The sequence below is a fragment of the Pelobates fuscus genome, chromosome 6 (genome assembly GCF_036172605.1).
Source record: "Pelobates fuscus isolate aPelFus1 chromosome 6, aPelFus1.pri, whole genome shotgun sequence".
Taxonomy (NCBI): Eukaryota; Metazoa; Chordata; class Amphibia; order Anura; family Pelobatidae; genus Pelobates; species Pelobates fuscus.
The window spans coordinates 181,988,086-182,012,885 of record NC_086322.1 but is presented as its reverse complement, the minus strand read 5'-3'; the positions used below and the strand labels follow the sequence as shown (position 1 = coordinate 182,012,885).

Below are 24,800 nucleotides of genomic sequence, written 5' to 3'. Positions count from 1 at the left end.
GGAATATTAATATATGCTATTTTGCACAGGTGTAATTGTCATACCAATATATTTTAAAATATATGGAGGTTTTTTACAGGTTAGTTATCCTCTCAGTATGCATACTGGGTATTCTACAGACAACAGTTGGCCTATCTAAAAGTTTAGAACAGACAGCAACTTGCTCAGAAAAATGCTTGGCAAAAGTAAAAGAAGATATTTTACACACTTACCTAAATGCAATAATGTAAAATGTGCAGCCAGCTCCTTTGCATCTTCTAATACTGTACAGAGTTTGTCTGGCATGAAGTAACGCTGACCGTTATTTACTATAGCTGGAATGACAATTTTGAAAACCAAGAGGAGTTTCCCTTCTTGACTGTTTGTTGAAAACAAATAATATTCTGGAGGAGACCAGTTATTTTTGTTGCAATAATACTCTAAATGCATTACAGCAGACTGAAAATGATTTGATTTTAAAGAGTATATATTAACTGGAGTAAGTTTTGTTCCCGGAAGTAACGGATATGTGGATCTCTCAGGCTCTGGAGAGGATGGATTGCGCTGGCAGTTAATGATTGTTTGAAGAGATGAACATCTTCCAAGTGATTTTTGAGGCCCATCATCTTTATTTATATTAGTAGCCAAACTTTCAGAATGGGGACTCATTTGGCCATTTAGCTGTTGTTTCCAAGCTATTTCTTTATTTACCGGTTTTGCCAATGTGACCTCAATGATTGCACCATCAATACATTTTCCGTTCATTATTGACATCGCAACAATAGCATCATCCCGGGAAAAAAAATGTACAAAAGCATAATCTCTTAATTTCTTTACTCGTTCAACAGCTCCAGGTTTGAATTTGTTGAACTCAGCTTTAATGGTTTCTTCTGATGTGGAGATCATTAAATTCCTCACATATAACACTTTTACCCTTTGCATTGTTTCTTCATCCACTTCTTTTTCTGGATCTGCCCAGTCAACCTGAATTGTATGGCCCCACAACTGAAATGTCCCTGCAAGAAAAATATATAACATGAATCCACAATACTTTAAGGCAAAAGGTTGCACAAACCAGCATCTCCTCATAGGGATTCATTGAATCAATAAATCAGTATGGGGAGAGGTCAGTGCCTACATGCAGAGTGTGAAAACTGACTACAACTATACGTGTTACTAGGCACTGGATTAGATTTCTGTAGATTTCAGTAGACTTCTTTCTGGAATTAAAGGAGCACTATAGTGCCAGGAAAACAAACTCGTTTTCCTGGCACTATAGGGCTATTAGGTCCCTCCCCTCCCCCCCTGCCTCATGGCCCCCCTCCCGCTAGGTTGAAGGGGTTAAAACCCTTTCTGCCACTTACCTTAATCCAGTGCCGGGCTCCCTCTGCGATTGTGACCTCTCCTCCCCCTGCCGACAACAGCTCCGAATGGGCATGCGCAACCAGAGCCGTGCGTGCATTCAAACCGCCAATAGGAAAGCATTAATGCTTTCCTATGGACGTCAGCATGTCCTCAATGCAATTTTTATATTGAGGATCACGGAACCCTCAATGTAAACATAGCAGTTTCAGCAGGGTTAAAACTAGGGGGACCTGGCACCCAGACCACTTCATTGAGCTGAAGTAGTCTGGGGGCCTATAGTGGTTCTTTAAGATTTTCTTATTTTACCGACCATAAATAATAAGGTCTCAAGACACTCACCTGGAATTAGTTTCCTTCTTGCCATTGCTGCTGCTCTGTGTGATTCATATTCCACAAAAGCAAAGCCTCTGTTTTTAGTTTTGTCTGTTGCACTTGGATAGACAATAACATCAACAACTCCTCCAGTTACTTTCCTCATTTCATCAAAAATGTCTTCTTTTTTCTTTTCCTTTGGTATTGCTCCAATAAATAACCTGCAGTTGTCCAAACTCACACAGACTCCAATAAATTTGCCAGGACGAATTTCATAATTATTTAGCATCCTAATAGCTAGCAAGGCTTCATCTTTGTTTGTGTACATGACAAAAGCATACCCTCTGTTCTCACCACTGAATTCCATCATCAGTCTAAATTCATAGATTTTTCCAGCTTGCTCAAAAACAGGGATCAAATCCTCTTCACACATATCACGGGGAATTTTTCCCACAAAAACCTCACAGCCACGTGGAGGAGGAGGGCCTTCCCAGCCTGAAGAAACAAAGAGGGAATTATTTTAGGATGTCAGTTACATTTTAGAGTTCCAATCATAAAATAAATGTAAAAAATGTAAGACGCTTAAAGGAACACTAAGGGCATCATAACAGTATAATCTCAATTACATTGGGTGCCAGCTTACCATAAAGTTTAAACTGTTTAAGAACGGTTTAACCCTAAAGTTATGCAGACAGTGCCTGTCAGCTCAGCCCCTCTCCTGCATCTCTCCTCAAAGAGGAAGACTCGGACTGGTGATAGGAACAGTCTCAGTTTTTGCTGAACTGTACCTAAACAGTTTGACAAAAATCTGAGGACGGGAGCCAGATACTATAAGCAACAAAGAGTACATACTATAAGCAACAAAGAGTACATAGATATTAGCAACATAATGACTACACTGCACTATGGTGGTCATGTTGCATAAATTGTCACTTTCAAGTCTATACAATGTATACCTACTCTACATATACACGCCACATATGATAACTGTTATTAGCAACACCAAATAAATATGCTTGTGCTGAAAATCCAAGTCCTCTCACTTGTGTTATTCTCAAAACCACACAAAAAAAGACAACAAAAACAAAATATATGAGGAGGGACACTCTAAAATGGTGATACCACTCACTAGCACCAAACAATATAAAAACACTTACAAGTTGATACACATCACCCCTGATACCAAAACAGTGCTGGTAATTTGTAATTACTCCTACCCTACACTATTAGAGGTTTGGGTTCCCCCTATCTCCCATCTGTACCAATTTAATAGCTGTTACTATAATTACTGTGGGTGCTTTCTGTGCAACTTCTATTTGACTATGCAGACACAAAAGGATTTGGGCACGGACTCTAGCGATACTCCCATTAGTGCCAATAGACACCCTACACCCCAGTTTGTTCCCATACCTTTTGGCCTGAATACTACTGACGAGACAGCTCAGGAGCAATTGAACTCAGAAGAGCTTTATTCACTCCTGGATGCCACTATGGCCATGTCAGTAACCCAAGCCATTTCTTTGGCTATGGGAGCTATGTCGGACACTCTGTCCCACTCCATTAGTCATGCCCTCATGTGGACCTCAGTGGACCTCAACCCACATTGCTCCTAACCCTACAGAGCACAAACCGGTGAAATCCTGTGATCACAAAGTTGCCAAAAATTTTTGCTACATAGACGAGGAAGCCTCCAAAATTGTACAGTCAGACATGGTTAGTCCTGTCAAAGATGATGTGGTCGCACCACAACAAAGAGCAACCCACCGGGCAAAATCCGTGAGGAGTTGGAAGAGGGCAAAAGCCCTAATAGAATCATCAGATGGAGGCATTGAGCGAGTCCGATGATGAGGACTTACAATTTGGGCACACTATTCCGCGACCACGGTTCCCTATCCGTGTCAGGGAATGACAATAAGGACTCCACCCTCCTTGACCCACAGGGCGAAACACTTTTTGACCCGGATGCCCTACAGCATCAGAGATCAACAGAGTGGTTCCCACTGGACCATGTGGCAAAATATAAAGCCGCACGTATCAGGAAACCACGTAATAAAGTGGCATGTAGCAAAATGCAGGCAGAATGCCCACGCCCAACGATTCGGATTTGGCATGCATCGTCCCGGACGTGGATCCAAAGATTGCCCAGTTCCTGGTCAAAACTGGGTGGAAGGCCAAGAAAGGTCTAGATTTTGCACTACGTCATTGCCAAGATAAGATACTGAGTGTTCTCAGTGCAAAATAAATTTGACATGGTTGAAACGGCCTTGGTGGGTGGTGCTCCCGCAGACCTGCTTGCTATCAGGGGCTGGATCCAACGATTTGTATGTCTATTCGGTAATGCCAATACTGCTTTAGCCACCGAGAGGCGAAAGGCAATTCTAATTAAGACTGAGCCAAAGTTGGTTAATTTGGCTATTTCACAGCCTGGGCCACAGGCAAAAGGCCTTCTTTTTGGGGACAGTTCCGTAAAGGAACTGGGTAACTATGTAGGCACATTTACTGCACTGGACAAGGTGCAAGCCAATATGAAAAAGGTATTCTCTCGTTAGTGTTTCTGGCGGGGCCAGCAGATATTGGGGCCGTCTGCCCGGCTGTTCCCCCCCAGGGCTCGTACAGAGTTTCCAAAGGCTCCTTCCAGTCATGTTTCCAAGGTCCGGAACCTTAGTCCACCCCTCTGTTCTTCCCAGTTCGAGGAATGCATTGGCATTCGCATGGAGTCAGAAGCTCTTCCTTTGGCTGACACCCTTATGTAAAGTTTCCTTCCTTCATCTCTACCATCAGTACTGTTCGTGGGGGGCAGATTATGACTTTTTTTAAATGTGTGGCACATGTTAACTTCAGATATTTGGGTCCTACAAACTGTACTGGGTTATGCCATAGATTTTTTACAATTCCCAGATATCTCTTCCCAACTAAATTGTCTTCTCCACCTACGACCGGGCCTTAATTGCTGCGGAGATACAGTCTCTAGCCAAAAGGTGCTATCATAGAGACGCACCCGCGAGCTACAGGTTTTCTAAGCAACCTTTTCATAGTGCCCAAGAAAGGCGGAGATGTCTGACCGGTTATAAATTTACGCCCCCCTAAACGCATTTGTCGCGTACCACCATTTCAAGATGGAGGGTATCCACTCTCTGTAACCTGCTCCTATTGGGGGATTGGATGGTCAAACTCAACCTGCAGTATGCGTACTCCCCTGCCCTGATGGCCGAGTATTGCCAACGTTTGCTACAGTCCAGTGGGAGGAGACTACGTGGCGTTTCAAATGCTTACCTTTCGGCCTCTCATCGGCCCCGTGGTTCTTCACAAAGCTAATGTGGCCAATGGTTGCTGTCCTGTGAAGCAAAGCGGTGCGTCTGATTATATACTTGAACGACATACTCATGATGGAACAGGACCCACGCTTACTCCAGGAAGACCTGGCTTGGACAAGGACATTACTCTGCAATCTTGGTTTCCTCATCAACTGGGACAAGTCGGTCTTAAAACCTTCTCAAGTCTTAGAATTCCTAGGCGTTACCATCAATTCAGTGGCAGGGACTTTACTGTTACCACCCTCCAAAGTCAAGGCCATCAAGAAGAAAATCCGCAGGATGTTGGCACGACCTGTGCTTACAATGCGACAACTGGCCTTCTCTCGGCCTCCATCCAGGCCATTATCCTGGGTCCACTACACTACAGACCCCTGCAGCGCTTAAAAGCGAAATACCTTAGCTCGGGTCTCTTTTATTCAGACTCAGTGCCTCAATTGCGCAGCCAAGGAAGAACTCACTTGGTGGCTGCAGCACATGTAAGTATGGAACGGAAGAGCAATCTTTGGTACGAGGCCAAATTTCGTGGTGGAATCAGATGCAAGTATGCTTGGATGGGGCGCACGTTGCGGGCCTATTTCCAACGTAGGAAAATGGTCCCCAGACGAACAGGGGTTGCACATAAATTGCCTGGAACTGTTGGCAGGCTCATTAGCAGTTCGGAGTCTCATTGGGATCTCAATCAACTGTTCCAATCTTTTATGTATGGACAATGTGCCAGCGGTCCGCTACATCAACCATCTTGGGAGCACAAGGTGCGTGGTGTTGGTGGAACTATCGAAGGACTTCTGGCACTTCTGTCTAGATCGCAATATCTCAGTCCAGGCGGAATATATCCGTGGGATGTCAAACATGGTGGCGGATTGGAATTTCAGGTACCTACGGGATGCCAGCGACTGGCAGCTGAAGCGTGCCTTTTTCCTGCAACTCCAGTCACTCTGGGGCCCTATGGAGATCAACCTCATCACATCACGGTTGAACTCCCAACTACAGAAATTCTTCAGCTGGAGTCCAGATCCAGAAAACCGGGATTTATCCATGAAGAGAACACCTCTCCAAAGTGCAAGACGCCATCAAATGTGAGTATTTGCCCACTTAAGTCGGTTACGACGACAATGAACTGCAGACAGGTCGAGAACCGGATGAGCTACACTAAGACGGTTCCTGACAGCTTGTGCACAAATTCTTTGGTTATGCAAACCGATTGTTGCAGCAGCTGTCCAGGTGGCTGGTCTCAGACGATCTTTGAGATGAAGATGCGAGATGGGGAAGTCCTGGGCTGGTGTGGTTGCACTTGGGTCTGCGGTTGTGAAGCCGATTGTATGTATTGCCAAATTCTCTGAAACGCCTTAAGGTAGAGAAATGAACATTACATTCATGGGCAACAGCTCTGGTGGACATTCCTGCAGTCAGCATGCCAATTGCACGCTCCCTCAAAACTTGCGACATCTGTGGCATTGAGCGGTGTGATAAAACCACATTCTAGAGTGGCCTTTTATTGTGGCCAGCCTAAGGCAAACCTTTGCAATAATCATGCTGTCTAATCAGAATCTTGATGACTCATATCAACACTCTGATTGGTTGATTGAAAGCATGGCTAATGATTTAGGTAAACTATAAAAATGGTCAGAGTTGTGGCAACTGACATTTAATGTGGATAAGTGCAAGATAATGCATCTTGGACGTAAAAACCCAAGGGCAGAGTACAGAATATTTGATAGAGTCCTAACCTCAACATCTGAGGAAAGGGATTTAGGTGTGATTATTTCTGATGACTTAAAGGTAGGCAGACAATGTAATAGAGCAGCAGGAAATGCTAGCAGAATGCTTGGTTGTATAGGGAGAGGTATTAGCAGTAGAAAGAGGGAAGTGCTCATGCAATGTACAGAACACTGGTGAGACCTCACTTGGAGTTTTGTACGCAGTACTGGAGACCGTATCTTCAGAAGGATATTGATACCTTAGAGTGAGTTCAGAGAAGGGCTACTGAACTGGTTCATGGATTGCAGGATAAAACTTACCAGGAAAGTTTAAAGGATCTTAACATATATAGCTTGGAGGAAAGACGAGACAGGGGGGATATGATAGAAACATTTAAATACATAAAGGGAATCAACACAGTAAAGGAGGAGACTATATTTAAAAGAAGAAAAACTACCACAACAAAAGGACATAGTCTTAAATAAGAGGGACAAAGGTTTAAAAATAATATCAGGAAGTATTACTTTACTGGGGGGCGTGGCCTGGAAGCCGACAGAGATGGATGCCTAACTCCTGAGCTCCGACCCGCGCTGCCTTACACGAAGCACTGACTGCAGCAAACACTCTCCCGATGGGGCGCACTAAACGCGCAGACACTCACCAAACACCCAGGAGGCAACTGAATAGCCCGCACAACGGCTCCCTGGACGGCTATCTCCAAACGCCCAAGGCTCCAAAATGGCCGACGGCCAGGCCTCACCGCCGGGGACAGAATCCCATACCCTATCCCTAGCAGATATAAGGGCAGACATCAGAGCCCTCACTGCCACCATGGTAACGAAATCTGACCTAAAAAATACCTCAGATACACTCCAAGAGGCGATCAGAGCGAAGGTCGCCATATTGGGAAATGATTTAGCAGCACAAGGCAACCGTATCCAGGCTTTGGAGGCCGCAGAGCAGGTGATGACCGGCCGCATAGAAGCCAATAACCTGGCAATCACTCGGCAGGGAACTGTCCTCCTGCACCTCAGGCGGAGTTGATAACAGGGGGCACAGATCCAATATTAGAGTCCGCAACCTCCCTGAATCCAACGGCGAAGAAAACGTGGAGGCCACACTCACTACCTTGTTCAAAGAAATACTAGGCCCAGATGCACCACCTAATATCCGGTTTGATAGGGCTCATAGGGCAACAAGATACGAGGAACATAGATAACTCACCCAGAGACATTGTCTGCTGTCTTCACGAATTTAAACTGAAAGAACTGATAATGTCCAAAGCCCGCTCCAAACAGTCCTGGCCGTTCCAAGGAGCAGAAGTAGCCCTCTACCAAGACCTGTCGCCCCTCACACTAGAAGCCCGGAGGGCACTCAGGCCGGTAACCCAACTTCTGAGAAGCCGCAACATCAAGTATAAATGGGATTTCCCCTTTAGCCTGTTGGCCCGACATGAAAACGAGTGGATCCCTGTACGGTGGCAAGATGAAGTGACGGGTGTCAGGGCTCCGCAGACGGCTGTGAGGGGAGGCTGCAATCCTCTCGCAGCACTCACCCTCGGTCCGTCTCCGCCCGCGGTCCCCTCTCCCCTTACCTGTCAGCGAGCGGCGTCCTCTCTTCTTGACACTCCGCTCGCGTCCTCCTCCCCTCCTCCCAGCGGCAGCATGTATAACGCTGCACGCTGGGAGCCGGCACAAATATCTGAACGTCAGGGTCACTCACGTGACCTGGAGATAAAGCTACAGCACAATAATCACAGTGGGAGGTATAGATATCCCCCACGTGTGATTGTTAATTCTGATTGGAAGTTATCCAATCAGAATTAAGCACAGGATTTAAATACTTACCTTTCCTGTCTCTCAGTGCCCTGTTGTGGTCTTTGATGCCGGTTTTGCTTTTTGCTCGTGTGTCTCTCTGGTTACCGTATATTTGGCTTGTTATTCCGATTCTCCTGCTTTCTCCATTCCTTTGACCTCGGCTTGTTTCTCGTTCTCCTGTTTTCTGGACCCCTTTACTTGGCTTGTCTCCTGACTATTCTTAGTGTGCTTAACCCGGCCATTCCCGACCGGTACTGCACCCTTTCCTATCTGTGACCTGTTAAGCGTGTTAGGTTCCCGAATCGTGACACCGGGATTTCTGAGGAGACTGGGCCTGACGCCCACGGATGTGGTAGATTGGATCCTGCGACCGCTAGAACCGCACCCTGGCCAGCTGGCACAAAGAGCCGCACAACGCCGCAGAGAAGAATCACCGCGTAGGCCGCCTGCACACAGACCTCACAACCCGGCTCAGCAAGCCGACTAAACGGGTTGTCACCACGGCAAGCCACTTGAAGGTCCCCCTTGGCGGGCGGCGCTGAGGCATCGACGAGACTAAGATCAACTCAGTTAAGTACATCTTACGTTACCCCGACACATACCGACTTATGGCCTATGACTATTGACTTATCCCACCTGAGACACCCCTCCTTACTAGACGAGATGGCGAGGACTGTTTCCCCATAGACTGCTGCTAAATAACCGCAAATGCATCCTCTACCCAGCGGAACCTGGGGCGCCTACACACCGGCGAGAAACTGTCACCACGAACCCACTGTACAGGGGGTACGGGATGATGGACGCTTCTTGGGGAGGGGGGTGAGAGGGGGGAGTGTAACCTCACCGCAAGGTGCTGGAGAGACGCTATACCCAGATTACTAACAACCCGGGAGGGTAAGCATCATCTAAGTGTTGCTTCTAAGTGTGTGTGGTTGGAGATATTCTGGAGAGTTTTACAGAAGCTTCAACTGTCTAGGATTTGTGCTAAGAGTTTTTTTTTTTTTTTTTTACTGTTACAGGTAAGATTCATCTGTAGGAAAAGGTTACTGATTGCACAAGGTTTGATTTCCTGTTGGTAATTATAAGGCATTTGATTTGATTAGTTAGCTACTTGCTATTGATTGCTGTTTAAATTAGCTATTGTTTGCAAATAAGCAGAGGCCTACCCAGGTGTTAAACATTCCTAGTGGGTGGTGATTTTAGGAGTATATAACGGTTGTTGTCATTAGCTTGGCTTAAATAGCTTGGTTGCTTCATCTTAGTGTTGCTTCTAAGTGTGTGTGGTTGGAGATATTCTGGAGATAAACTGGAGGTAATCTGAGGTATTCAGGAGGATAAATTAAAAGTTAAGATTTGTTTGATTAAAATTATTCGCCTTATTGGAATGGCAGACTTAGTTCAGTGTAATAGTTGCTATGCATTTGTTTCACGTTCCACTTTTTGGAGGTTTGGTTGTTGTCTAATCTGTAGACAGTTCTCTATCTTGCGGCAGGAGATTGTATTTTTGAAGTCTGAGATTTGTAAATTATCTGGTAAACAAAGTCAGGCTGGAACTGCTGCAAAGCCACTGCCGCAGAGACATAATAGGAATGGCAGATGGATCACTGTAGGATCTGGTAGACTTAGAGTTGTGGATAAAAGGCATATTGCACAGTCTGTTGCTCTACATAATTCATTTTCTGCACTTTCAGAGTGTAATGGTGTTGTGGAGAGAGGCACTGAGGCTAGTGGTGTTGTGGAGAGAGGCACTGAGGCTAGTGGTGTTGTGGAGAGAGGCACTGAGGCTAGTGGTGTTGTGGAGAGAGGCACTGAGGCTAGTGGTGTTGTGGAGAGAGGCACTGAGGCTAGTGGTGTTGTGGAGAGAGGCACTGAGGCTAGTGGTGTTGTGGAGAGAGGCACTGAGGCTAGTGGTGTTGTGGAGAGAGGCACTGAGGCTAGTGGTGTTGTGGAGAGAGGAACTGAGGCTAGTGTTGTTGTGGAGAGAGGCACTGAAGCTAGTGATGTTGTGGAGAGAGGCTTGGAGACTATGGTGAGGCCCAATAGAAAGCAGTTGTTGTTGGGGGATTCCATCATAAGAGGTGTGGAGATGGACAATGGTGGTCTTGTGAGGTGTCTTCCCGGAGTTACTGCTCAGAGAGACAGGAGACGTATCTGTAATATTGTTAAGCGAGCAAAGCAGGAAGGGGAATTGGATGTACTTGTCCATCTAGGGACAAATGACTTGGCTTGCAATGAGGTTTCAGAGGTTAAGGAAGTTTTTAGTGTTTTTGCCAATGATATACGGCAGGTTGCTTCCACACTGTCATTCTCTGAAGTTCTGCCTGTGCATAACACTCAGAACGACAGGCGGATGCGTATTAGGGACTTTAACTTGTGGCTTGGTGAATGGTGTCGGGAGCAAGGATTTGGCTTTATTTCTCATAGTAGCTCTGTTTGGAATGGAAATAAACTGTACAAAAAAGATGGCTTCATCTTTCTCAAAAGGGAACAAATGTTCTCAGTGAGCAGTTCAGAGGTTTTGCTAGGATGTATTTAAACTAGGAGGGGGGGGGGGGCACAAGGGTGGTAAAACATCAATCCAATTGTCCCCCAAAACAAGGACAGAAGGTGCCTGTAGCAAGTGTGTTAAAAAATGATAACCTTAGAGTCATGTCTACAAATGTTCGCAGTTTAGGGAATAAGATCCACGAACTTGTGGCAATAATGGCAACTGATAGTGTAGATTTAGTCGCTGTTACTGAGACATGGTATAATGAGGAAAAAGACTGGGACATAGCAATACCAGGGTACTCTTTATATAGAAAAGACAGGGAAGGCAGGAAAGGGGGAGGGGTGGCCCTGTATGTGAAGGATAGCATAAAATCTAGCCTAATAAAAGTTAGTGAGGTGAACATAGAGTCCGTTTGGGTTACGTTAGAATTTGGTAATCACACAGTAATTCGTGTAGGTGTGATTTATAGGCCCCCAGGACAAATTGAAGAGTTAGATAATCTACTAGTTGAGGAAATAGCTAAAATGACAATGAAGGGGGAAGTTATCATCATGGGTGACTTCAATCTTGCTGATGTGAATTGGAAAACAAAAATAGCTGCTTGTGCCAGGAGCACACATATTCTAAACTCCCTACTGGGATTGTCTCTAAAACAAGTCGTTGAGGAGCCAACTCGTAAAGAGGCCATACTAGATTTAGTGTTAACAAATGGAGATTTGGTAGCCGATATTACTGTAGGTGAAAGTTTAGGATCCAGTGATCATCAATCAGTGTGGTTTAATATAAGAACAGTGACTGAGTCACACAACACAAAAACAAAAAAGTTTTAGACTTTAGAAAAACAGACTTTTCTAAAATTAGAATATGTGTAAAGGAGTCATTATCAGACTGGAGCAATTTAAATGGAGTCCAAAAGAAATGGGATTATATAAAAGTTGCACTACTGAAGGCAACAGAAAATTGCATTAGGCTTGCCAGTAAAAGCAAAAAAATCAAGAAACCACTGTGGTACTCCGCAGATGTGGCCAAAATAGTAAAAAACTAAAAGTCAGCATTTAGTAATTATAAAAAAAAAAACAGATAGAGGAAGACAGAATGATCTATAAGATTAGGCAGAAAGAGGCTAAGCAAGTTATAAGAGCTTACAAATCACACACAGAAGAGAAAATAGCACAGTCAGTAAAAAAGGGGGACAAAACTTTTTTTAGATACATAAATGAGAAAAGAAAAGTAAAACAAGGATTAGTTAGATTAAAAACAAAAGAAGGAAGGTATGTAGAAGAGGATAAAGGTCTAGCTGACTGCCTTAATTAATATTTTTGTTCGGTATTTACAGTTGAAAATGAAGGAGAGGTTCTATTTCAACTGTCAAAAGTAAAGACAAATAAGTCAATGGGACCTGATGGAATACACCCAAAGCTATTAAAAGAGCTTAGTGGTGTACTAGCAAAACCATTAACAGATTTATTTAACCAATCATTGATAACAGGAGTAGTCCCAGAAGATTGGAAGTTGGCGAATGTTGTGCCCATTAACAAGAAAGGTAATAGGGAGGAGTCTGGCAACTATAGGCCAGTAAGCCTTACTTCAGTAGTGGGGAAAGTGATGGAAACAATGTTAAAGGATAGGATTGTTGAACATCTATAAACACATGGATTTCAAGATCAGAGACAACATGGGTTTACTTCAGGGAGATCATGCCAAACTAATCTTATTGATTTTTTTTGATTGGGTAACTAAAATTATAGATCAGGGCGGTGCAGTAGACATTGCTTACCAAGATTTCAGTAAGGCTTTTGACACTGTTGCACATAGAAGGCTTATCAATAAACTGCAATCTTTGTTTGGATTCCATTATTGTTGAATGGGTGAGGCAGTGGCAGAGTGACAGGCAACAGAGGGTTGTAGTCAATGGAGTATATTCGAAGCTTGGGCTTGTCACCAGTGGGATCTGTACTTGGACCCATTCTCTTTAATATTTTTATTAGTGATATTGCAGAAAATCTTGATGGTAAGGTATGTATTTTAGCTGATGATACTAAGATATGTAACAGGGTTAATTTTCCAGGAGGGATAAGCCAAATGGCTAATGATTTAGGTAAACTAGAAAAATGGTCAGTGTTGTGGCAACTGACATTTAATGTGGATAAGTGCAAGATAATGCATCTTGGACGTAAAAACCCAAGGGCAGAGTACAGAATATTTGATATAGTCCTAACCTCAACATCTGATGAAAGGGATTTAGGGGTGATTATTTCTGATGACTTAAAGGTAGGCAGACAATGTAATAGAGCAACAGGAAATGCTAGCAGAATGCTTGGTTGTATAGGGAGAGGTATTAGCAGTAGAAAGAGGGAAGTGCTCATGCCATTGTACAGAACAATGGTGAGACCTCACTCAGAGTATTGTACGCAGTACTGGAGACCGTATCTTCAGAAGGATATTGATACCTTAGAGAGAGTTCAGAGAAGGGCTACTAATGGATTGCAGAATAAAACTTACCAGGAAAGGTTAAAGGATCTTAACATGTATAGCTTGGAGGAAAGACGAGACAGGGGGGATATGATAGAAACATTTAAATACATAAAGGGAATCAACACAGTAAAGGAGGAGACCATATTTAAAAGAAGAAAAACTACCACAACAAGAGGACATAGTTTTAAATTAGAGGGACAAAGGTTTAAAAATAATATCAGGAAGTATTACTTTACTGAGAGGGTAGTGGATGCATGGAATAGCCTTCCAGCTGAAGTGGTAGAGGTTAACACAGTAAAGGAGTTTAAGCATGCATGGGATAGGCATAAGGCTATCCTAACTATAAGATAAGGCCAGGGACTAATGAAAGTATTTAGAAAATTGGGCAGACTAGATGGGCCGAATGGTTCTTAACTGCCGTCACATTCTATGTTTCTATGTTTCTAACGGACGGCCGGGGAACCGGGGAGGATGGGACTAGGGGGGCAAGATAATGATGGTGGGTGAGAATACTTGTGGAGGGAGCACGGCGATGGTGGGTGAGGGAAAAACGATATAGGTGAGGGGAAAGTATGAGGTAGGGGACCCACTGAGCACTAGGTATGACAAGGAAATGTTTAAGCGTTACAGGGACGAAATGTGATGAAATGCATGTGGAAACGACAGTTTATAATCCATAGGCCACACATGCCCAGACAAGGCCAGATGAGCGTATCGACCCTGCAACCTACACAGCCATGCTCCTACTCTAGACCACTCCCACACTGGTGGCCTGGCAGACACTTAATGGCCACGCCCACCGAAGCCGACCTCCATCAGACTGGTACGCCCCCTGGACCGCACTGGCACAGCACTAGAGGCTGCGGACGTGGACCCAAAGGGAGAGTACATAACCGCTTGTAATCCAAGCTTCATAGTGAACACACAACGCTACACATTAAGCGGGAGAGGAGCCCCACCTGACACTACAAGACACACCTGCATTACCACTCCAACTGGGCATAGGCCACGACCCGAACCAAGCCCGCGTATACCAGGACCACTAAGGGGGCCACGGCCGCGGCTACTCCAGTAAATACCGTGTTGTGGTACGGCCCTGGACACCCATCCAGTTACACAGGACGCCACCCAACATAGGAAGAGATACTGATACACTAAGTAAGGAGACACACACCTACACTCACAGACACACGTCATACCGACGAAGTACAGGCATAAAACTCGGCCAAGAGGGGGACTCCAAAACCCACTGCATTCGAATTAGTCACATGATACCCCTGCGAGCACACCAGCCTGACCCCGCCTCCCCTCCTCCCCCCCTCCGGTTGACAGAAAAGAGGCCCCTGGTTGACAGTACTGGCAAAACCACACACAGCCGGCCGAATAGGTGGGGACCTACAATGGCATACTCCCCGGCACCCTTGATCATAACAACGCAGAACTGTAGAGGCCTTAATGCCCCTGAAAATAGATCACACCTCTTGAGAGCCCTCAAGAGACAACATGTCTCAATCGCTCTCCTGCAGGAAATGCACCTGAAGGCGGATGCGAATTCGCTACTTAAAAACCGGTACAACCCACTGAATTTTTATAGCAATCATCCCACATTGAGGAAAACGGGAACAGCTATTTTAATCGCAGCTAATCTCCAATTCGTGCCTACAGACCAGCTATAGACGGCAGGTACATCTTCGTTAAGGGGATACTGGCCGGAAAAACATACACCATAGCAAACTTGTACGCCCCGAATTCGGGACAAGCTAGCTTCGTCCGCAGAACGCTGAGGAAGTTGGCCAATTTCACAGAAGGAGTGCTGATACTGGGGGGCGACCTCAATGTCCCACTGGACCCCTTGGTTGATACATCCATGGGACGGAGCAGCATACCTGACTCGACCTTGAAAACTATCCAAAAGTCCCTCAGGACCCTTCGACTGAGACGCATGGAGGGCATTCCACCCTGCAGAGCGGGACTACACCTACTACTCAACACTACACCGCAGATACTCCCGGATCGATTACATATGCATACAACAGGAAGGACTCACCTACCTACGGGAGGCAGACATCTAACCCACCCCCTGGTCCGACCACAGTGCGATGAGAGTGGAACTAGAGTCGCCGCTATACCGCCCAGCCAGAACGACTTGGAGACTCAATGACGCACTTCTCCTAGACGCTGCAATCAGCGTCGAGAACGCTGATTGCAGAACACATCTGCCAATACTTTGAGGAGAACTCCACAGACGACATGCCAGACATGACCATATAGGAGGCGCAAAAAAGCGTCCTGAGGGGACACCTCATACGAATGGCAACACAAAAGAAAAAGGAGGCCGGCGAACAACTAAGAGACCTCACCAGACAGATAGCAGACCTAGAACAGATGCGTAAAAGAACCCAACAAGATCTGACATACCGAGACCTGATCCTAAAGAGGAGACAGCTCACAGATATCTTAGAACGCAACCATACGAGACAGGTACAACGCTCAAAAGCGTTTTTCTACATGCATGCTAACAAGGGGGAGGCTTCTCGCCCAAATGCTTAGAGGCCCGCAGAAACAGGCACAGGTGCACACCCTGCGCACCGGACAGGGCAAACTGACACAATTCCCAGGGGAAATCGCGAACGAATTTAAGACATTCTACTCAAAACTGTACAACATCCCTGAAGCGGACGGAGGTATCACCGCCGCACAGAAACGAATCGATACCGCCAGGTATCTTACAAGACTTCAGCCCAGACGCCCTCACTCCGGAGGAAGCAGAAGCGCTAGACCCCCCTCCCCCCTCTTCTTACTCTTCCCTCTCCCCCCTCTTCTTACTCCCCCCTCCCCCTTCTTACTCTTCCCCTCCCCCCTCTTCTTACTCCCCCCTCCCCCTCTTCTTACTCCCACCTCTTCTTAATCCTCCCTCTTCTTACCCCCCTCCCCCTCTTCTTATCCCCTTCTTACTCCCGCCCCCCCTCTTCTTACCCCCTCCCCTCTTCTTACCCCCCTCCCCCTCTTCTTACTCTTCCCTCCCCCTCTTCTTACTCCCCCCTCCCCTCCCTTTCTCTTTTTGCCCCCCCTCCCCTCCTTTTCTCTTTTTGCCCCCCCATCCCTCCTTTTCTCTTTTTGCCCCCCCTCCCCTTCACTATTTGCCCCCCCCCCCCCCCGTAGCGTGACCGAGCTGCACTCCGGTCCGCGGTGCCCGCGCGGAACAGGAGTTTCTGTTTCCTGTACCCGGCCGGACTGAGAGGAAGGTGCACAGTGTTTGTGCACCTTCCTATCACTCCGGCCGGGCACCGCGGACCGGAGTGCAGCTCGTTCACGCTACAGGGGAGGTGAGAAGCTGCAGCCGCCTGAGGCTCTTAAGAGAGCGCTCAGGTGGATGCAGCATTTAAAGGGGCGGCCGGACCATGTCCGAAGTGCCCGACCGGTCAGTCCGCCCCTGATTACCGGACCTTAGAACGGCAAGATTTAACGTATAAAAAGAAAAGCACAAGACAGGCTGATGTCAAGAATACAGATATTACGTAAACAGAATGTAAGCCAAAGGTCAAGGAATATAGAAGTCAGAAAAGTAAAGAGCCAAGCCAAAGTTCAAGGGATACAGAGATCAGAATAGTCAGTAAGAAAGCCAAGGTCAAATTACACAAGAAACAATACCAGAAACGCGCTCTCGGATAACCAGAATGGAAACCACGACAGGGCACAGAGAAATGAAGGAAAAATGTTTAAATAGCCTAAGGTGCTCCTTGATTGGCTGCAGTGAACGTTTGTCTGTAACGTCACACACACGTTTCCAAAGTTAGGCACTCATAGGGTTAAGTAAAAACCTTAAAAGGTTCCTACTTGCAACAGCCTGCGTCTGTAATAATTAAAGACCCGGCTGCTGTGTGAGGGGAGGAATGCCTGTCAGTGGCATCACAGGAGGAGGTAAGAGATTGGCGGAATTCCCATTACCACGTGGCAATGCTGCAACAACGAAATGCACTGCCGGGTCCCGGTCCACTCACGGGCAGGAGCAGACTCGGCGGGCACTTGGAGACAGGGTAAGTATGCAGCAACATTCCCCTTGAGATGTGGCAACGTGATACTTTGAAATTGTGAATGTGATATACAGAAGTTCTATGCTGTGAATAAAGAGAATATGCAAGTTATGAGCCTTTTGGTGTCTTATACACGTTTAAGGCAGCTGGAGTGAAATTATGTTCTGGTTATAGGCGAAGTGACACTTTGAAATGGTGAATGTGATATACAGAATTTCTTTGCTGTGAATTAAGTTCATATGCAAGTTATGAGCCTTTTGATGTCTTATACACATTTAAGGAAGCTGGAGTGAAATTTTGTTCTGGTTGTACCTCTATTTGAGCACTGTGAAATTGCGAGTTGAACTACATATTAGGACTTACTATATATGCTATGTACTTTTAAATGCATTTCCTGCAATATGTATCAACTATTAATTTGTAAGTGTTTTTAACATCTACAATACTGATTTAGCCAATAAATAATGCAAAAGAGTTAGATTTTACCATGTTTTTTTCCTATGCATTTTACAGAGGTTTCATGAAGCAGAGTTTTATCCTAGATTACCTTTTCAGTATATCACCCATACCAATTATTTTATGTAATTAGAATGGAACTCTACTTGCCTCTACATATGACTTCCCTCCCTCCCTCCCTCTACATATGACCCCACTACTTGCCTCTACATATATCACTTGCCTCTACATATGACATTCCTGGTTGCTTAAAGAAACACTATAGTACCAGGAAAACAAACTCGTTTTCCTGGCACTATAGTGTTATTAGGTCCTCTAGTGGTGGTTCTGCAATGTAAGAGGATGCGAGGGAGTGATAGTGCCAGGAATAGAGCTTTGTAATCTTGGCACTATGTTATCCCTTTAAGTCCTAAATTAAAGTAGTTATTCTTTTGTCCTAATCCTGTTAGTTAATGGATACACCAATACCCTGCACCTTTTAGAAGAATATCCACACTGAATAATATACAGATAGAACAAATTTGCTTTATTTTTACCTGGAGGAGGACCGCCAAATTTACGTTGACCATTTTCTTGTACTATGTGATAGCCAGTCTTTTTCATTAAGGAAAGCAAAGTCGTTTCACTTAGAGTTCCAGTTCTTGCTTTGCCACATCCATTAAGTACTTCTGAGCATCCATCACTTACGGCTGCAAACTCATCTAGGAAATAAAATAAAAGTTTCAATAAAGCACACACATGAAACGTAATTTAGTCCCTAATCATCACATTCTGATAAAGTTAGGGCCAATTCTGATAGGCAAAATAACTAAAATGAAAATGCAGTAGTTGGATTATTTTTTTCACACTCCGCTATTTTGGTTTGTTTCTCAAAATCAATTTTTAATGCACCCCAGTTCCTTAATTAAACTAAACCCCAATGCATAATCTGTTTAATATTCAGATCAATTATATTCCTTGCCATGCCATCTAAAAGTCTTCTAGGTTTGCCATACTCTACTATTGGCACTGTAAGATGGTATCAACAGCACGGGACAGTTCTGCAAGGGGCGTTCCTGAAACAGTGTCTGCATTAGTCTATGGATCAGCCGAACTGCAATCTTCGCAGTGGTGGCTGAAAGACACAGTTTTAAATCAGGGGTTCTCTTAGGAGGTCACCCCATACAGAATACCTTAAAAGGACACTCTTGGCACATTTTTTTTTAGTAATAATCCTTTCATCACGTTTAAAAGGAAATAAATTTATTAATATAGTATAAAGGTATGACAGAAATCCATCCCTGCCTTTTGTATACGACTGGATCCTTCAGCCATATACATGCTCCCTGGGTCAAATAGCTTTTTAAAACTGACAGTTTGTCTCTCTGGTCTACTCTGCTTTTGTGAAGATTTAATGGTGAGCAACTCGCTTTTCAAACATGGTCTGGTCCAAGGCGCATATATGGCTGAAAGATCCGGTCATATACTAAAGGTATGAATGATTTTTATCCCCTTAATTTCTTTACATGAAAATTATTTGAAAAACTCTATTTCCTTTCAAAACCTGGTGAAAGGATTATATAAAAAATAATTCTGAGGTGATAGTTTTTCTTAATAGATGCCACAGTCATTCTTGTTGTCAATTAACAGCATTAAGGTTGAAGGCAATCAGCTTCCCATACTGTGTCTGCACACTTTCCCATAGCAGTATTCTTTTCAACAGCCAGAATTCTCTCCATCACGGTCCAGATCTCCTCCTTGACAAAGGCAAGAAATGAAGAAAGGAACATCTCTACGTAAGCCATTTTCTGCCTATATGTAACATAAAATCGCCAATATTTTGGGGTAGAGTGCAGTGATGAACCTGAGACCTGCATCACTTTAAGACGATGGTCTTACGCTAAAGTTTTAGCAGGTAAATATGTTTTTTTTCTTTTCATATTTACCTGCTGCTTTCTCCCTATGCTTTTCCATACCAGGGAGGGAGAGGGGAGGCTGAAGAAACTCCCCTAGCTGAGAGTTGTGCACAATACAATTTGACAAAGTATATAGTAAGTTTATAAATGTTTACTACTACTATAAAGGACTATAAAACATTTACTACTATAACATACAAGTTTTTCTTACTTTAAAGGCACACTTTAGAATTAGGAATATAAATGTGTATTCCTAACCCTATAGAGCCCTAGTCACCGTTTAGACTAGGGCCTCGTTCCGCAGCGAATAAATGGTTAAGTTACCATTTACTTGCTTACCTTAATCCAGCGCCGGTGACTTTTCCTCCTCCATCGATGTCAGCTTCCGAGTGGAGCCGAATGCGCATGTGCTACCAGTGGCGCGCGCGCATTCAAACCCGCCCACATTACTCAATGCTTTCCTATGGGGATCTTTTTGACGCTGGACTTTGTGAGGATTTCTAGCGTCAAATAAGTGTGATTTACTCCGTGTAAATCGCGGAAGCGGCCCTTAGCGGCTGTCAGTGAGACAGCCACAAAAAAGGGAGGGTGTGACAGTGAATGATGGAGGGGGTGACAGAGTGATAGTGACTGAGGGAGGGAGTGAATGGTGACTGAGGGAGGGTTTGACTGGGGACAGTGACTGCGGGAGGGGGTGACAGAGGGACTGAGGGAGGGGGTGACAGAGCGACTGAGGGAGGGGGTGACAGAGCGACTGAGGGAGGGGGTGACAGAGCGACTGAGGGAGGGGGTGACAGAGCGACTGAGGGAGAGGGTGACAGAGCAACTGAGGGGGTGACAGTGACTGAGGGGATGACTGGGGAAGTGGGTGACAGTGACTGAGGGACGGGGGGGTCAGAGTGACTGAGGGATCCTCGCTCTTTCCTGGTCTCTGTCGACTGGAACGTTGTGTGAATTTGTAATTGCTTAATAAAGCAATTGATGAAATTCCCAGATTTTACTAGTAACATGACGTAAAGTCATGATTTTATTAATGACACGGAGGCGAGTATTATGCTCTTTCTTACTTTGTTCCTCAGCAGCAAACAGAAAATATAACTGAAAAAAAATGTAAAATATGAATGATATATAACAGATACAACCAGGTCTGCCTAGTAACAGGGCAGCCAATCAGCTTATAGGAACAGTCCATAAATGTCTTGCTATGTACTTCCACTTCCTCTTCTTTGCCTTCTGAACCAAAGACCCAACAACCGAAAAAATATCCACATCAGGAATGAACAATCGCCAACATGGTAAACGTCATCACAATGAAATCAAGCTGTAAAAACAGAGAAATAGGTGGTAAAATCCAAACTCTGGATCTGAATGTAACATATCATAACAATTTGGCATTTATAACAATACACACAAACTATCGGTATATCACATATATAACAGTAAAAAGACCACACCGTATCTCATAATATCAAGTGAAACCATGGATACTTACCGTGAGATAGGAGGTCCCCCCGATTGAAACAAAATCGTAAATCCGACCCATACCAAACGGGTGGGCATAATACTCGCCTCCGTGTCATTAATAAAATCATGACTTTACGTCATGTTACTAGTAAAATCTGGGAATTTTATTAATGACACGGAGGCTCCTATTATGCTAGTTCAAAGCTGAGCCACAACTGAGGAAACATGGTCAATCGGGCGGAAATAGAAATCACGGAACGTAGATTCACTAGACCAATCCGCTGCTTTCCAGATATCATCCAGACGACACCCCATCACCTTCTTTTGATGCCATGGCACCTCTGACCGAATGAGCTGAAAATATTGAAGTATCAATCCCTGCAGCGGAAAGGAGATTCTTAACCCAACAAGCCAACGTAGTCGAGGAGACCGGAAGAAACGGTGTTCTAAAGGAAATAAATAGTTGGGACATATCCAATGATCTCAACTGGTGAGTGCGATCCAAGTAAACCCGGAGGCAAGCCACCGGACACAGAGCAGGGCGGACTGAAAACCTTGGGTAGGCCAAAGACTTAGAAGCTGTCTTAGTCCTCCTCGAGACGTTAAATGACACTCCCTCGGGGATGAAGGATATCGCGTTCCAGTTCAAAGTTCTGACATCCAAAACTCTTTTGCATGAAAGGAGACACAAAAGCATAACCAATTTCCAGGACAATTGTTTCAGCGACAGCTCCTCATTAAGGGGCCACGACTCCGGAAGCCAAGAACTACGTTAACATCCCAAAACGATGAATATCTGGATCTCGGAGGTCTAGAAAAATGCATACCCTTCAGCAATCGACACACAAAGGAATGTTGTCCAACCGGTGATACGTCAATTCCTAGATGTGCGGCCGACATGGCAGAAAGTGGATCCAGAAAGGGGCAGAAAGTGGATCCAACAGTCTTTCCACACACCAGCCAGACCACACGCGCCATGTGGATTTGTAAGCGGTTCTGGTTCCCGGTGCCCAGGCACTCTCCAGGAGTCTTGTAGTAGCTTGCGGAACGTCCGCAACACACCAGGGTCCCCTGAAATCAACCAAGCCGTGAGCTGGAGTAGGTCCTGATCAACCAATTTGTGCGAGTTCCCATCCGGATCCAGAAGCACATCCGGTCACATTGCGATCATCCGCGGGAAATCCATCGTCATCTCCAGGATACAAGGGAACCAAGGCTGAGTCTGCCCTAGGGGAACTATTACCACCAAGGTGCAATCTTGTCTGGACAAGTACGCCAGTGTCCGAGAGATCAAGTGACGACCCTGAGGCCACGTTTGCAGGAACGCATCCACCACCGTGGCCGATGGGTCGGGTCTCCAACTGAAGTATCGGGGGAGTTGGGAGTTCAGTCTGGACGCGAACAAATCCAGTTGCAACGGACCCCATAGCAGATCTGTCGAAAGGTCAAAGGTAGCAGATGCCAATCCCCTGAGTCTTTCAAGTAGCGCGAATTCCAACCCGCCCATTCGTTGTCCAATCCCGGGATGCATTCGGCCATAACCGATACTGCGCTGTGGAGGCAAAACTGACAGAAGTCCTTTGCCAGGTCCGCTAGTTGTTTTGATTTTGTGCCACCCAGATGATTTATATATCTGACCGCGGACAAATTGTCCATGCGCAGAAGAATGCAGCAATTTCCCAGAGTTGGAGACAGGCTGCGAATGGCGAATTATCCCGCCAGTAGTTCCAGACAGTTTATGTGTAGCTTCGACTCGACTTCGGACCATCTGCCACCTGTGGAGACATTTCCACAGCAAGCGCCCTAACCATGTAGGCTGGCATCCGATTCTATCACCACATCCGGAGCGGTTCCGAAGATTGCTCGGCCGTTCCATGACTCCATATGGTCTAACCACCACAGTAGTTCTTCCTTGGAATCTCTGTCCAAGCTCAATTCGCTTTTGTACGAACTGCCCGACCGAAGATGGGATCCCTTCAGACATTGTAGGGCTCGATAGTGTAGGGGTCCCAGAAAAATCGCCTGAATCGATGAGGCCAAAAGAATAATCACTCTCGCTAGTTGTCATATGGAGAGAGAGGTGGCCCGCAGCGTACGTCTTATTTCTTTCTTCATAACCTTTAACTTGGCCTCTGGAAGGAACAAGAATTAGGCGACCGAGTCGACTTCGAACCCCAGGAATTCTATCTTCTGTACCGGGGCCACTATGGATTTTTCCCAATTTATGAGGAAGCCTAAGCCTTCCAGAAGATTCACCGTCCAATCCAGGTGTCTGAAAAGTTGGTCGGGGGACGAAGACATAATCAGGATGTCGTCCAGGTAAATAATCATGCGGACCCCCCGAGCCCTGAGGAACGCCACTATTGGCTTCATTACCTTTGTGAAGCACCATGGAGCTGAAGATAGACCGAAGGGCAGACAGGTAAACCTCCACCGACGTCCTTGCCATGTAAAGTGCAATAAGTCCCAGTGTTCCTCTGCCATTGGTATGGTCAAATAGGCATCTTTGAGGTCCAGCTTGACCATCCAGTCCCCTTGTCGGAGCAGGTCCCTGAGACAATAAATGCCTTCCATCTTGAAGTGATGGTAACGGAGAAATTTGTTGAGGCATTTGAGATTCATGACCGGTCGAACACCTCCGCCTTTCTTGGTAACGAGGAACAAATTGCTTAGGAACCCCGGGTGTTCGTACGGGATTTCCAGTATTGCCTGTTTGACAAGAAGTTCTGCGATCTCCGCGGTAATCAACCCGGACTGCTCTTCCGGTAATCTCAGTTCCTGTGGTATAAATATCTGGACAGGGGGGGGGGGACAACAGATCTAGGCGGAAACCCCTGACCGTATTCAAAACCCACACATCTGTGGTGATCATGCCCCACATATCGATAAACAACGCTAGCCTGCCCCCCACGCTAGCCTGGGAAAACACACATTTGGGGGTACTTACCGTAAGGGCGTCTGTACGAGGGCTGACCACGTCCTCCTCGATTCTGCCACGGTCTCCCGCGTGAGGGAAAGAAGGGAGCAGCCTTGTATTCCTGGTAGGCCCGAGGGGCAGCAAAGGAACCTCTGTGAGTCCGTGAGGGACCTCGAGCTCCACGGCCGGGCGGACGGCTCCTATATTTCCCGGCCCCTTGGAAAACCTTTGGGCCAAAAACACGTTTCAAGTTGGACTGGGCCTTATCTAGGGCGGTGAAGGTGCGCACAAAAGGAGCCTAGGTCCTTAACAAAGGACTCATCGAAGAGCATGCCTTTGGCAGGAGCACCCGGTTAATTCACCGCTAGGTTTACCAATTTTGGCTCAATCTTGAGCAAGATCGCCTTGCGGCGTTCAGCCGACATATCTGTGTTAGCGTTGCCGAGAAGGCAAATCAGTCTTTGGACCCATCCGATCGCTTCATCGAAATTAAGGGGGGTATCCCCTGCCGTAGCCGCCTCCAAGAGCTCATAAAGCTTGACAGCGGGACCCAGGGTGTCCAAAATGTTGTCCTGGCAATTGT

At 45.7% G+C, this 24,800-nt stretch overlaps 1 protein-coding gene across 1 annotated transcript in view; it reads right to left on the bottom strand.

Annotated features, from left to right (window-relative positions):
* Positions 1 to 24,800, bottom strand: part of RBM46 (RNA binding motif protein 46) — a 53,714-nt gene that overhangs the window by 9,714 nt on the left and 19,200 nt on the right. Inside the window, exons 2-4 of the mRNA XM_063458545.1 lie at positions 18,478 to 18,642; positions 1,684 to 2,151; positions 213 to 995 (exon numbers count right to left, since the gene is read on the bottom strand). Of these exons, the coding sequence (XP_063314615.1) occupies positions 213 to 995; positions 1,684 to 2,151; positions 18,478 to 18,642 (1,416 nt within the window). The remainder of the gene's footprint in view (positions 1 to 212; positions 996 to 1,683; positions 2,152 to 18,477; positions 18,643 to 24,800) is intronic.